Below are 15,708 nucleotides of genomic sequence, written 5' to 3' on the forward strand. Positions count from 1 at the left end.
GTCATAATTGTGATGATTAGGGCTCACAGATCAACAGATCATGAAAACCCCAAATCCACAATCTCAGAAAATTAGAATATTGTGAAAAGCTGCAATATTCAAAGTGTCCAACTTTAATCAGCTAAGCCATAACACCTGCAAAGGGTTCCTGAGCCTTTAAATGGTCTCTCAGTCTGGTTCAGTAGGAATCACAATCATGGGAAAGACTGCTGACCTGACAGTTGTGCAGAAAACCATCATTGACACTCTCTATAAGGAGGGAAGGCCTTAAAAGGTAATTGCAAAAGAAATTGGATGTTCCTAAAGTACTGCATCAAAGCACATTAATAGAAAGTTATGTGGAAGGGAAAAGTGTGGAGGAAAAAGGTGCACAAGCAGCCGAGATGACCGCAGCCTGGAGAGGATTGTCAGGAAAAGGCCATTCAAAAGTGTTGGGGACTTTCACAAGGCGTGGACTGAGGCTGGAGTCAGTGCATCAAGATCCACCACACACAGACGGATCCTGGACATGGGCTTCAAATGTCGTATTCCTCTTGTAAAGCCACTCCTGAACAACAAACAAAATCATAAGCGTCTTACCTGGGCTAAAGAAAAACAAACAGACCTGGTTTGTTGCTCAGTGGTCCAAAGTCCTCTTTTCTGATGAGAGCAAATTTTGCATCTCATTTGGAAACCAAGGACCCAGAGTATGGAGGAAGAATGGAGAGGCACACACTGCAAGATGCTTGAAGTCCAGTGTGAAGTTTCCACAGTCTGTGTTGATTTGGGGAGCCATATCGTCTGCTGGTGTTGGTCCACTGTGCTTCATTAAGTCCAGGGTCAACGCAGCCATCTACCAGGAGATTTTGGAGCACTTCATGCTTCCTTCCACAGACGAGCTTTATGGGGATGCTGACTTCATTTTCCAGCAGGACTTGGCACCTGCCCACACTGCCGAAAGCACCAAAACCTGGTTCAATGACCGCGGGATTACTGTGCTTGATTGGCCAGCAAACTCTCCTGACCTGAACCCCATAGAGAATCTATGGGGCATTGCCAAGAGAAAGATGAGAGACATGAGACCGAACAATGCAGAAAAGCTGAAGGCTGCTATTGAAGCAGTAATTGCTGCAAAAGGGGCCCAAACCAAGTACTGAGTACATATGCATGCTTATACTTTTCAGAGGTCCGATATTGTTCTACATACAATCTTTGTTTTATTGATTGCATGTAATATTCTAATTTTCTGAGATTAAGAATTTGGGGTTTTCATGAGCAGTAAGCCATAATCATCACAATTATGACAAATCACGGCTTGAACTATCTTGCTTTGCATGTAATGAGTCTATCTCATAAATTAGTTTCACCTTTTAAGTTGCATTAGTGAAATAAATGAACTTTTGCACGATATTCTATCTTTTCGAGTATCACCTGTACAGTCATGGGGCTGTAGGCACAGGATTGCCTAGGCACCCTCGTATATCAAAAAGTACACTGCTATTTTTAAGGAGATGTTCCAGACAAAAGGTCCATTTTTAGGATACTACTTATTCACAACAGACTTTTCTTATAACTTATTGGCAGATGCTAATTTTTAATTCACCCTCCCGTTTTGGTTTTTATTTTATCCTCGCTTACCGGGAGGTGGTTGCTGCACATTGCAGATACCTATCCAGCGGTATCCCACCGAGATCCTCTCATGCTCTGCCCCTGCTCTGCCCTGCACTGGCATGTTATTTCTGACATCATTGAGAGGCCCACCGGCCTTTCCCGAGTTCAGCGGGCGGGCCACCCGATGACATGCCACTATGCCTGCCTCCTTCCTCTTCTGTGAATTGCATAGTAAGGCCTCCTGGGATATGTGATGTACCAGGCATAGCGGGCACTGCAAACGACATTTGCCAAAAGTAAACAAAAAAAACAAACAAAAAAAGCCGCTATACGTGGAGCAGAAGGATAAGAAGTAGGCACTTACACTCTCTGGCTGAAGATTTCCTTATTTAAAAGCGCTGTGTATCCTCAACAATTATAAAATAATTGTTTTCACTTATTTGTTATTTTATTGAAAGCTGCACATTTAAAGATACTGAAAATGAATTTCGAAATGACATGAACATGTTACATTTACAGTATATGAGAGCTCAGTGGTTGGGGTTTACATCTACTTTAAGTGGAAAATCTGCTAAACACACTGACAGATACAGGAGTGGAAATGTAAGGGGAGAGAATGCAGGAGCTTCACAAAGATAGTGAATCTTCAGACCATAGTTATCTTAATCAGACCTATAAAACAATGCAAACTAATGATATAATTTATTTGAAGCTATTTAAATGTTTTTTGTTTTCTTTTCTTGTTCTAACATAATGATTTTACCTTCTCAGACTCTCATGCTCCTGGGATGTTTTGCTGTGTTTTGGTCCCTATACTATACTATGGAGCTGTACCTTTCTCGGATATCCAGTAGTAAAGATCTAGATCTTAGCTGTGATGTTTCCCCTTGCATATGGACCCAACACCGAGCTGTTCCCAGCCCCCGGCAGCTAGAAGCAGGCACCGAGACTGAATCATCACCTCTGTGTGGTTTAAAAGATACTGTTCTGGAGGGTGAGGAGGATGACGAAGATTGCAGTACTGTTCACAGGAATCACTACAACTCAAATCACATTAGAGAAAATATAGGGTCTACAGGACAACAGGACATAGGCAAGACTTGCTATCCAACTCTAATTTACTCAAAGATATGAGGCAAGTTGCTCATGAGGTCGATACAAATGTACATGACTTAAAGAGTATTGGATACGAGTAAAATGGAAGTTTGAGTCCAAAAAAAAAGAGAATGCCAAGAACAGGATACAGTGGTTTATACAAAACAGCCTGTGCTTGTCAAGATGTAATATTGGATTTTTGCCTTATCTTGTTAAATGAGAATCTTCCCTATGAGATGGTTTTAGATCATTTCTTCAGATGCTGGAGGTTTGGGACAGTAAACATGCATTTATTTACTGATTTAACTTTAATACGGGTGATCATTTTTAAACATCTTAAAGGGACACTACAACTTAAAAAAAAAAAGAAAAAATACGAAAAGTATTTTTAGAAACCACCTTTCAGTGTATTTTTACGAAGATATGATTTCTTTAATAGATTTCGCTTCTTCTTTCCCAACAAGATATTTTTCTACCTACGACACAGTGGAATTCCTTTAATTCAGCATCCACAGGATCAGGCTAGTATCTAATTATCATATAATCCAGGTTATTGGGCTACATTAAACCATTTGAATGTAACTATAACATTTTACAAGTAAAGTTTTCATAGCATTGTTTTTTAGGTGTCTGTGAAAATTCTGTAATATTTACAGAACTGCACAATGTTATAAGTGGTTTTAAGAAAACCTTAAACATTATGTATAATTTTAAATATTTCATAGGCTGGACTATCAGAATTTTGATATCCTGACTGTTCATCAGGATAGGTTCAGGTAGCCAAATTAAAGGAATTCTACTGCATATATTTTTTTTTTTTTTTGCTTACAGTTGTGTACTGCTTGTGGTGAAAAGGAGACCCCTACCCCATACCCATGTATACACCAACACCTTGTCTCCCTGCTGGAGATTTTTTCCTGTGGCTGTTTATTCTGCCTTAGTAGATGAAGTCTGACCATGTGTTAGCAGTTTAAGATTCAGAACCTGAACCAGGTAATCACTTAGTCAACTATGTAGTCTATCAATGGCAGACTTTCTATGACGAGGCACCAAATGATGCCACTTTATCAAAATGGAGGAGCTGTCATGTTTGTTTTTGTTCTGCAGGAAAGATCTTAACCACTTCAGCCCCGGAAGGATTTACCTTCTTCCTGTCCAAGCCCTTTTTTGCGATACGGCACTGCGTCGCTTTAACTGACAATTGCGCGGTCGTGCGACGACGTACCCAAACAAAATTGAAGTCCTTTTTTTTTCCCACAAATAGAGCTTTCTTTTGGTGGTAATTGATCACCTCTGCGGTTTTTATTTTTTGCGCTATAAACAAAAAAGAGCGACAATTTTGAAAAAAAAGCAATATTTTTTACTTTTTGCTATAATTAATAAATATCCCAGAAAATATATAAAAAAAAAAATTCTTCCTCAGTTTAGGCCAATATGTATTCTCCTACATAGTTTTGGTAAAAAAAAAAAAGTTATAGCATCTACAAAATAGAGATAGATTTATGGCATTCTTATTATTTTTTTTATTAGTAATGGCGGCAATCTGCGGTTTTTATCGTAACTGCAATGTTGTGGCAGACAGATCGGACAGTTTTGACACTATTTTGGGACCATTGAAATTTATACAGTGATCAGTGCTATAAAAATGCACTGATTACTGTGTAAATGTCACTGGCAGGGAAGGGGGTTAAACACTGGTGGGTGATTAAGGGGTTAAGTGTGTTCCCTCGGCGTGTTCTAACTGTAGGGGGGATGGGCTAACTGGAACATGACAGATATCACTGCTCCCGATCACTGGGCGATCGCGGGCCACCGGCGGACAACGAGTCCGCTTCACCCGCGGGCGTGCACATGCCCGCTATCTGCCAATGACCGAGTGACGTACGGGTACGTCGTTTTGCGCACCTGTGCCACTTTGCCGACGTATATCTGCGTGAGCCGGTTGGCAAGTGGTTAAATGTTTCAGTTCAAGTAGTAAACCCTTTTAAAGTGAACCTGTTGTATCCACCAAAGTGAATAAATCAACAATACTTGTAGAATGTTTCAACACTTCTTCAGATCAGTTAATTTATGGCTGGGGACAGGGGCGTAACTAGAAATAGCAGGGCCTCATAGCAATATGTTGTATGGGGCCCCCCTGCAAACAGCCCCCCCCCCCACAGCTGCCCTAGTGTCAATGCAGCGTGACCTATGCCCAATGCAGCGTGACCTATGCCCAATGCAGCGTGACCTATGCCCAATGCAGCGTGACCTATGCCCAGTGCAGTGTGACCTGTGCTCCATACAGCATGACCTGTGCTCCATACAGCGTGACCTGTGCCCAATGCAGCATGACCTGTGCCCGATACAGCGTGACCTGTGCCCGATACAGCGTGACCTATGCCCAGTGCAGCGTGACCTGTGCTCCATACAGCATGACCTGTGCCCCAAACAGTGTGACCTGTGCCCAATGCAGCGTGACCTGTGCCCCATGCAGCGTGACCTGTGCCCCATGCAGCGTGACCTGTGCCCCATACAGCGTGACCTGTGCCCCATACAGTATGACCTGTGCTCCATACAGCGTGACCTGTGCCCAATGCAGCGTGACCTGTGCCCGATACAGCGTGACCTGTGCCCGATACAGCGTGACCTATGCCCAGTGCAGCGTGACCTGTGCTCCATACAGCGTGACCTGTGCCCGATACAGCGTGACCTGTGCCCGATACAGCGTGACTTGTGCCCCAAACAGCGTGACCTGTGCCCCATGCAGCGTGACCTGTGCCCCATGCAGCGTGACCTGTGCCCCATGCAGCGTGACCTGTGCCCCATGCAGCGTGACCTGTGCCCCATGCAGCGTGACCTGTGCCCCATGCAGCGTGACCTGTGCCCAATGCAGCGTGACCTGTGCCCAATGCAGAGTGACCTGTGCCCAGTGCAGCGTGACCTGTGCCCAGTGCAGCGTGACCTGTGCCCAATGCTGCGTGGCCTGTGCCCAATGCAGCGTTGCCTGTGCTCAATACAGCCTGGTCTGCCTGTGCCCCATACAGCCTCACCTGTGCAGAGGAAGAGGCAAGCCACCCGGATCAGCAGAGAGCGGGATTGCCCGCTGTAATAGCTTTCATTTGAATTTCCCGTCTTCCCGGGGCTCATCGTCACATAGCCCCACCTCTTGGCATGACGCCTTTGATGACGTCACACGTCCCGCATTGGATTGGCGTTCTGTCTATCAAAGGCGCCGGGCCAAGAGGTGGAGCTATGTGACGTGAGCCCCGGGAACACTGGCTATTACATCGGGCAATTCAGCTCTCTGCTGATCCGGGTGGCTTGCCTCTTCCTCTTCACAGGTGAGGCTGTATGGGGCACAGGCAGACCAGGCTGTATTGGGCACAGGCAATGCTGTATTGGGCACAGGTCACGCTGCATTGGGCACAGGTCACAGCTTGCCTCTTTCTCTCCTCTCTCTTCCCCTGGCTGGGAGACTCTGCCGGCGGTGCTCTCATCCTCACTGGGCCCCACTTAGCTGCGGGCCCCATAGCACCCGCATGGGTCGCTATGGTGGTAGTTACGCCCCTGGCTGGGGAGGACCCTAGTTCCCAGGCCCAGGCTGTGTACAGAGCCTCGACCAGATTTTATTTAAGCACCGTCCTTTCGTAATCTGGCATCACAGTTCATCTGGTTGATTTGAATACAAATGCAGGAACAGCCTACATTTTACTGAGAATGTTTGTTTATATTGACATGTCAAGTTCACTTTAACAAACAACTTCTTTTTAACACATTGTCTATTTATAAAGCAGAGAATGTGGTTTTTACCATCCTCTGGTGGAGAATCACCGTCATTTGGAACACATGAACCTGGAAGATTCAAGATTATAAATAGACCTCTTAGTGTCCCTTTATTCAGACTACTGTTGTGTGAAGCCCATTATATAATGCCAAAAACAAATGCACAGATTAGGATTTGCAAAATGTGTGTTGTTTTTTTTCCCCTTTTTGTTTTTATTATGCGTTTTGTTTGTTTTGCATCATTGCACAGCACCGAAGATCATATCTACAGCTGTAAGTGATAGTTTGTAAACCCTGTAATAGGCTGGATCTCTGGACTCATTTAATGTGAGTACCTGACCCCAATGCCCTTTGTTGATCTTTTGTTCAGTAAATCCATGGTAATGCCTGGTTCATGTAAATCATATATTATTATGACTCATTTATTTGAGATCATTTTAAGGAGCCACTCATGCCAAAATCAAGAAGTTTCTGAGGGTTCACAAGCTTTTTCTACAATGGTAAATATGTTGCATATTGGCACTGTTATGGTGAAGTAAACCAGTGCTTAAAATTAATTTATTAAAATAAATACTGTATGTAATATGGTTAGAATTTTAGCAATTCCATCAAGGAAAAAAAAAAGAAATTATTAAAAAAAGAATGTTGTGGCAGCTAGTCTTGATCCTGCAGCATACTTCTTGAAGCGGTTCCTCCTTATTAAAAAAAAAAAAAACAACAAAAGACAAAGTTGAATCTTGAAAATATAGTATATTCATTCACCTTTGATGTTCGGGGAACAGCAATATGCAAAACCTTAGGCCACCAAAGAGTACTTATCCACCAACTCCTCTGAAATACAGACCTCTTTGTAAATCAAAAGTTTAAATTTAGACTCCTGACCATTTTTTTTTTAGACTTTAAAAAAAACTCTAAACTCTAAAATGTGTACTTTGATATCAGATGCTAAGCAAGGGCAAAAAGAGATTTCCTTCTGTCTTTTAAAAAAATTACCTTTTTAAATCATGGTTTTTTTGGTTGGCAGTTTTTTGAATAGTGAGATTTGCCATATATGAAATGGTTGGGTGCACCTAGCTAAGGATTGGGAACCAAATCTGCTTTTCCAGCCATTTACAAAAGATATACCGTAATAGAATACTTTCTCATGTTAAGTTGTGTTTTTTAAAGTAAATGTAAACACTAGCTGGATAATATTGATTGTGTTAAAATACTGTCACAATTACCATGTTTTTTGTGCTGTTAGAAAATAGTTTTCTAAAAGACCAACGTTGCTGGTCTCTTTCAGCCTCATTCAACCACCTCCTGTCTACATGCATGTGCTTCAGCAGCGTTGATTGCAAGTCATTGCTCAGTGCAGGCTTTCTAATGCTGATATTAGTACAACAAACCTTGTCACAAACTATTATAGTCTCTGCCAGAAGGACATGTGACATGGTGAGGATGCAGAAATACAATTGAGACAAGCAGAGAGCCGTAATCCAGTAACGGATAATGTCCTCTTGCACCAAAAAGCAGTCTGCTTATTTATTCAGGGCCCCCATCATAATGCTACATTAAAGTGTAAACAAAAACAAAAAAATCGTGGACAAAAAAGTTATATATTTTATTAAAAATGATGTATTTGCCTTACCCTATAGCACCTAGACAAGGGTGATGTCATGATTCTTCCCAAGATCCTGGAAATTATTAGGAAAAGCTGCCAAATTTACGGTGCCTGTGGTTCCCAGGATTTTGCCTGAAGGATCATGTTCTACTCTACAATGCAGATGGGAGAAGACAGGGTTAGTGTAAGTATATATTTACTAACTTTTTCACAGTTTTTTTTTTTTTTTTTAATGTATTTTTTTTACCGTTTTCGCATGGGGTTGGGGGCCCAGCTTAAATAAGTAGACATTTTAAAGATTTGAGATTTTGGTGATTATGGTCACCTTTACCTGTAGTTATATTGTCCTTTAGGAGGTCTGACACAGTGCTGTAAGTGCTACGTATAGCGACCATGCACTGTCACTGAGATCACACAGTGTTGAATCTCTGCTTACAGCCCTTATTCGCTCCAGTTTACTGCTGTTAGGAGCTTATGAGAGCAATTATGTGTGTTGCTATGATCATTTAAAAAGAGTACAGAATGGATTAGTCTAATTCAGTGATCTGCAATTAGCGGACCTCCAGCTGTTGCAAAGCTACAAGTGCCATGAGGCATAGCAAGTCTCTGACAGCCAAAGCATGACACCCAGAGGCAGAGGCATGATGGGACTTGTAGTTTTGCAACAGCTGGAGGTCCGCTAATTGCATATTCCTGGTCTAATTAATTGTGATGGTTTGTTTAACTTGGTATAAACTTGATTTTGATGATGCATAAAATATGGTTTTATCGCTTGAGTAAATATTGACATGGAATATTTAAATAAGTATGTATTGTTTTTATAAGTCCCAAAAGCTGTTTTCATTTCCAAAGCACTTTATATAAATTTTTTATAGCTTATTCAATGAGGAAGAGCAAAGATCAGTGAAAGTGTTAGTATGGATTGGTGGTTGTGGGTTTTTGCTTTGTACACGCTTAGTAAATAAGCGATCTAGGTCATATACCTAAACTTGCGTTCACTGCTGCTGAACTGCTTGTGTGAAATCCATACCGTACTAGGCTCTCTATAAATATATTGCTGTAATTTAGTGAAATAGCGGACACATCAAAGATTTTACTTTCGAAGATGGTTGCCGTTAAACATTTCAGACCAGATGTTTGTAAAATACGGTTACAGTGAACTATGTTGCACAATTTGCTAGACAGATTTTACCATCCAGACTATAAGGCTACTTTCACACTGAGGCGCTTTACAGGCGTTATAGTTCTAAAAATAGCGCCTGTAAAGAGCCTCTCCTCTCACTCCAGTGTGAAAGCCCGAGTGCTTTCACACTGGAGCGGTGCGCTGGCAGGTTGCCAAAAAAAGTCCTCCAAGCCGCATTTTTGCAGTGCTGTAGGAGAGGTTTATACACCACTCCTAAAGCATCCCTACCCATTGAAATCATTGGTAGCTTCACCCAGCAGCCGGCTTTGCGGGCGCTTTTAACCTTTTTTCGGCTGCTAGCGGGGGTTAAAAGCTCCCCGCTAGCGGCCGAAAACCTCTGCAAACACAACGGTAAAGCGCCGCTAAAAATAGCGGCGCTTTACCGCCGATGCCCCAGTGTGAAAGTAACCTTAGACAAACATTCCTAAACTTTCTAAGGAAATTCAAAGTGACCCTTTCACCTCACCAAAGTGTATAAATAAATGATACTAGTGAGTGATCAGAGTACTTTGTGTTGCCTGCAGGAATCTACACCAGTCTTCAGGGCCTTGTGACAGGCCCTAATTTCTAGGCCAAGGCTAAACACAGGACCTCAGTTTCTCTTCAAATCAAAGTCAAAGCCATCCCTACCATTCGACTATCTATTGGCAGAGTCTCTATCTGCCACTGAGACTGTGCCATGTGACAGTTGAAACACAGGAAAGGGGCTTAGTGTGAGGAAAGACTTTATTTCTACTTAAAGCGGAACTTTACCCATAACAATTTTAATTAAAACAAAAATGTTCTTTAGTAAGGAACATACATTCCACAATAATATGCTAAAAATCAGTGGGTGCTAGAAATTGCCCCCAGTATTGTTCCTGTTTCTTCTTGCCAGAAGATGCCATTTTGCTGAAGCCCAGAGCCCCTGAGCAGAAGTAAATTCTTAGCTTCTTAGGAGATCGGCCTCATTGGCTCTGCTTTTCAGCACAATGCCAAAAATGGAAAGCAATTCAGCATGTGCAGAGCAGGGTGAGACTGATTTTAAACAATATAGGCACCTAAAAAGGGCCAGCCTGAAGTGATCTAGCAGGACTTCATTTTCTAACTAAAGTTCCACTTTAAGTATAGAACATCAGTAGAGGATTTAGGGGGGGGTCCTCCCCAGACACAAAGGGAAGGAGTGAATAATTTTAGTTTATACTCTTTGAAGAACATAACCACATTCACTTTAATAGGCATTACAGTGATTGTAAAGTCTGTTTGTTATAAAAAAAAAGAAAGTGATACTTACCTGCTTTGTGCAGTGGATTTGCACAAAGCAGCCAGGATCCTCCTCTTATCGGGTCCCTCTTCGCTGATCCTGGCCCCTCCCTCCTGTCGAGAGCCCCGACAGCAAGCAGCTTGCTATAGAGGCACCCGAGCCGAGTTGCAGCTCTGTGTCCATTCAGACACTGAGCTGCGGTTTGGCCCCGCCCCCTCTATCTCCTGATTGGCTAACTGACTTTGACAGCACAGGGAGCCAATGGTGCCACTGCTGTGTCTTATTTAATCAGGAGGGAGAGTCCTGGACAGCCGAGGGACTTGTGGACACCGCTGGATAGAGATAGGGTTCAGGTAAGTATTAGGGGGGCTGAGGGGGGGCTGCTGCACACAGGCAGCTTTTTATCTTAATGCATAGAATGCATTAAAATAAAAAACCTTCAGCCTTTACAACCCGTTTAAGAACTTAGCAAGTACACAAATAGGAATACTCTATTTTGATTTGGAATGTATTTCAGACAAAACCATTTTTTCAGTTTTGGATAGTGTGAGGAGGGGTTGGAAACCTCCTATCTGTTTTTTGTAGTTTTTATTGTCTCGAAGTATTTTTCTCACTTCATGGTTTCATAAACCAGCAGTGGAAAAATCTCTGTAATAGGGATACATAAAGCAGTAAAAACTTACCAGTAACAGAATCCCAAAAAGGGCAAATATTTTTTTTCCTGTTGCTGGCTGGACCTGCAAGGTGTTACTCCATAGCTATTACTACCGATCCAGATTCTGCAGTATTCTGGGTCAGCAACCCCAATTAGCGTAAGTAGTTGTTTTACCATGGCAGCCCAACACCAACCTTAGTAGTTAGAACTTCTATACTCTGTCCAAAATGTAAAGCTGAAATCCTGGCTGAATGACTATTGTCTAAATATGAGAGGTATGCACATTCTTACTTTAAATCTTCGTGTCCTTAGTCCTTCCAGACCTGTGCAGTAATCCAGCATGAAACAACTCCTGTGCTTAGCCTTTTTGTATGAGTTTCCTGTTATAAAGACCAATCGTTGCTGCTCACTCGTTCTGCAGAGTGAGTGGTATTGTATTCGCCTCGCTCCTGTATTATTCTGCAGGAAGCATGTAGTGGGAGGACCTTCTGGGTCCCTCCCAACAGCTGTGTGCAGCACAGTGATGATTTCACTTTTATAAGGTTGCAAAAGCATTTGATGCACACAAAGTGGATTTTTATCCTTGTGGCTATTGAGGTATTTATTTGAATAGAAGTTTTTGCCCAGAGCTCAGGCTCTTTCAAAAGAATACTCTATTATATATGTTATTGTAAAGAAATTGTTGTATTTTGTTTGTAACCATATTTTGAAGGGTCCCAAAACCAGTGACATGAGGACACTGGTCGAGGCCAATTCTAGAGTATATGTCCTGATACTTGCTGGACCTTTTACCTTCACTGTGATCCTGTTTACCAGATAATTAAATAGAAATAAAAATGTTTCACCAGGTTACATGAAATCTTATATGCTGAGAGCTTTACACAACCAAGTTAATTTATTATTTGTATGATTGTTGAAGGATTTGTGTGTTCTGATGAATATGATTTGCTTGATGAAAATGTTATTTTAACAGCAATAAAATGTTTTACATGAACAAATCTAGCTTTCCTGTCTTCTGTACAGGAGTGTTGACTAAGTTTTAATTCCTTATTATAGTTTTAAAAACAAAATGTGCTCCTAAATGTATGCTGCTTTTTGACAGGGTCGAATAGGATTCTGAAAATGAAAACCTATATGGCAGATTCCGAATAAGCCCCCCAGCCCGCAGACCCCACAACCACTGACCAGGGTTTTGGGGAAGAGGCTCTTGTCCCAATCAACATGGGGACAAGGTGCTTTGGGGGGCAGAGCTGTCAGTGGATGACTCATTGGTTGTTAAGGACGTGGCGGCCAGCTTCCCAGCCTGCTCCTTAACAACCAACTACACGCAGTTTGTTAAAGAAAAAAAAAAGGAAGCAAAACGCACATTTAAAGACACAACAGGTGCCTGAAAACCGCATCAACCCCAACCGCATTGATGTGAACCTAAGAAACACATTTAAAAGTTTTTTTCATTTATCTACGCTCCCCACTGACACCAACAACTGCGGAAGGGAATTCTACATCTCTACTGCTCTAACAGTAAAGAAACTTTTACATAGTTTATGACTGAACCACGTCTCAGCCAACTTCATTCTGTGTCTTCTTTAGAGACCTTTCACAGTGGGGCAGTGCAGGCATTAGCAGTAAAGCGCCGCTAGTTTTAGCGGCACTTTACCGCTGTTATAGCGGTGCTATTCGTCCGCTAGCGGGATGCTTTTAACCCCCTCTAGCTGCTGAGGAAGGGGTTCATAGCGCCCAAAAAGCGCTGCTGCTGAAGCAGGGACAGTGGAGGAGCGGTGTATACACCACTCCCACACTACCCCAAAGATGTGAAAGAGGTCTAAGTTAAATGGTTTACTCCCAATGCTAGAATCACCATTTTAAAGATTTGTGTTTGGGTATTATATCCCCTCTTAAGCACTTCCTTTCCAGGGAGAATATGTTTTAATGTTTGTAGTCTTTCCTCATAACCGAGGTCCTCCAGCCCCCTTATGGTGTGCGTATGTTTGGTAACGATCACTGTAATATACTTGTAATACCTTTTTGTATTCCACCCACTGCCAGTTATTAGGACTCTGCAACATTAAACTGAGTTGGTAACAACCATATAGTCTAGAGACAAGGACACCAACATCTCAGGAGTTCTTTGAAAGTTTGAGGCTACCCAGATTGGGCCTTAGAATAAACATCCAAACCCAAGAAAAAAACATGGGACCAAACAGAGGGGAGAAGCAGAACACATGGAGAGTTCATATACTAAAAGAGAGTGGAGAGTGCAAAATCTGGTGCAGCTCTGCATAGAAATCACTCAGCTTCCAGGTATTTGCTGTCAAAGCTTATTTGAACAAGCTAAAGTAAGGTGCTGATTGGCTACCATGCATATTTAACAAACATTGCACCCCTGTATTCTTCTAGCCCAGCAATATACTCTGAGAAAAAAACTTGTACATCTCAAAAAACAAATACAAGCATTGTAATTTGGTATATGCAGTGTAGTGAGGAATGTAAAGACCTGTACATTGGGGAAACAAAGCAACCTCTGCATGAATGAATGCCCCAACATACTGTAAGAGTGCAAATTCTACAGGGTAGGTTTCAGCAGTACAACTGGTGAACAACTGGTTTGCAGTAGGCATGAAAGAGATCAAATACTTCAAAATGGAACTTCTATGCCTCAACAGGGCTGGGGCACTTCTGTCTTTCACATATAATGCTGTATTAAAGGTCTAGCTCACGTTTTGTAAAAAAAAAAAAAAAGACAATACATGCAAAGGATTTGCAGGTAAAAAGAAAAAAAAAAGTGCATTTATTTATATATTTTACGCTTAAGCCTGCAGAGCATTGCAACTGCAATTGGTGGATTACGGCTGCAAAGTCGGGCTTCTGCAGACACTGCTGAGAGCTCTCTCCCCATAATACAGGAAGATAGTTACTCAGCTGCAGGAACTGTCAGTGAACTAGGAGAGCGCTGATCAGTACCCTGGTAGTTCGTTTAGAACTACAAGCCGTCTGCCACGGTTGCAGACAGGTCTTTCTCTTTCACAGATTCCTGTGCATGAATTATGCGGATGGAGCCATGACGGTTTTTAAAATGTAACAGCAGGTATGGGGAGAAGAACCCCCGCCTGCTATCATAAAGACGGGGGGAAGGGGGGTGTAGGGAAGGATGCTGAAAATGTTGCTTGTTATGCCCTAAATTTGGGTGTAACCTGTTCGGAAGGTGCACTTATCCTTTAGCCTCTCTGGCCCAGCGACTTGACAACAGTTCACTCCTTTAGCCATGTAAATTGAGGAATTAACGCATATGCAGGCTTCCTGACACCAACAATGGGATAATGTAGTTACATACAGAGTGGTTCCACAACCTTCATAGTTCACATCCTGTTCTTGGACGATCAACATCTACACATTCCATGGTGATTGGGTTTAATCCAATCACCATGGAATGTGATGTTGGATATAAACGCTGGAGCATGTTCCTGCCACTGGAACTAAAGAAATGGCTTGGATAAGCTATGAAACCTCAACATTACATAACTAGTCCTGTTGAATGTGACCGACTACTACTAGCTTTAGCATGACCTGGAAAAATTAGAATTTTCATAAACTTCTGTTGAAGCATTCTGCAGGTGACCTTGCAAAGCAATTAACATTTTTCACCATGGAAAGATTTCCCCTCTCTTCCTGTTATTGTGACAACTCAAAATTTCTGATTGCCCCTTACTTTTAGTCCAGTGACAGTTGTCAGTGGAATAAAGCTCCCAAATAGGGACACAGACAGCAATAAAAACCCAGCAGGGCATCACCAAGGCATCCACATTAAACACCCAACAGTTGAAGTGACCATGCAGGTTGAGCTCTGTGTGGAGCTTATAATTGTTAAAGGTTGTATCTTGTTCTTAGGTCATGGCAGTCATTTATGTATGATGCTTTTGATTTCTAGAAACTATCTGGATGCACTTTCACTTTCATGTATTTTTATACATGTTTGTACATTGTATAAAAACGATTGAAAGTGAAAAACCCAGCAAGGCTTATGACCCTAACCATTCTATAATTTAAAAAAAAAGTTATTGCTTTAGATACAGTTTAACTCATTGTGTATACTTAATGCTGATTTGTGTTTTTAACATACAGTTGGTTCAAATATTCCAAGAAGCCCTTTTCTTCTGTAAAAGCAAATCTTTAGGTGTAACTGTATATACTTTAGAAAGATGGCGGGAAGCCATGGATTCTCATGTAAGAAACTCAATTAATTTAGTTTGGCAGCCACTGAAATTTTGGACACCAAGTCTGTTAGGAAAAAGAAAACTACAAGCCCTACATGTAAACAAATTGCTTGCCTTTCTTTCTGGCTGCTACAGTTTTAATTGCATTTACCTATGCAGGGCATGTGCCAGATTTAAATTGGCAAATTTCCTGATATACACATGGTACAGGTGGTCTGGAAGTGGAAGTGCCCAGGGAAACGAAAGATGACAAGTGGCCAACCAGCCATCGCCAACACTGAACAAAATTCATAGCTTTTGGAATTCAAATACAGCAAAGTAGGTAGCACAATGCATTTACAAAATTCATAACAAAATGCAATC

General features: G+C 41.9%; 1 protein-coding gene across 3 annotated transcripts in view; it reads left to right on the forward strand.

Annotated features, from left to right (window-relative positions):
* The window catches only part of PCSK7 (proprotein convertase subtilisin/kexin type 7), a 222,888-nt gene extending 218,055 nt beyond the window's left edge, over positions 1-4,833 (forward strand). For all 3 annotated transcript variants that reach the window (XM_073602365.1, XM_073602366.1, XM_073602367.1), the window contains one exon: positions 2,362-4,833. In XM_073602365.1, the coding sequence (XP_073458466.1) occupies positions 2,362-2,724 (363 nt within the window). In that variant the 3' untranslated portion in view covers positions 2,725-4,833. The remainder of the gene's footprint in view (positions 1-2,361) is intronic.
* The last annotated feature ends 10,875 nt before the right edge of the window (positions 4,834-15,708 follow it).

The sequence above is a fragment of the Aquarana catesbeiana genome, linkage group LG10, assembly GCF_042186555.1.
Source record: "Aquarana catesbeiana isolate 2022-GZ linkage group LG10, ASM4218655v1, whole genome shotgun sequence".
NCBI lineage: Eukaryota > Metazoa > Chordata > Amphibia > Anura > Ranidae > Aquarana > Aquarana catesbeiana.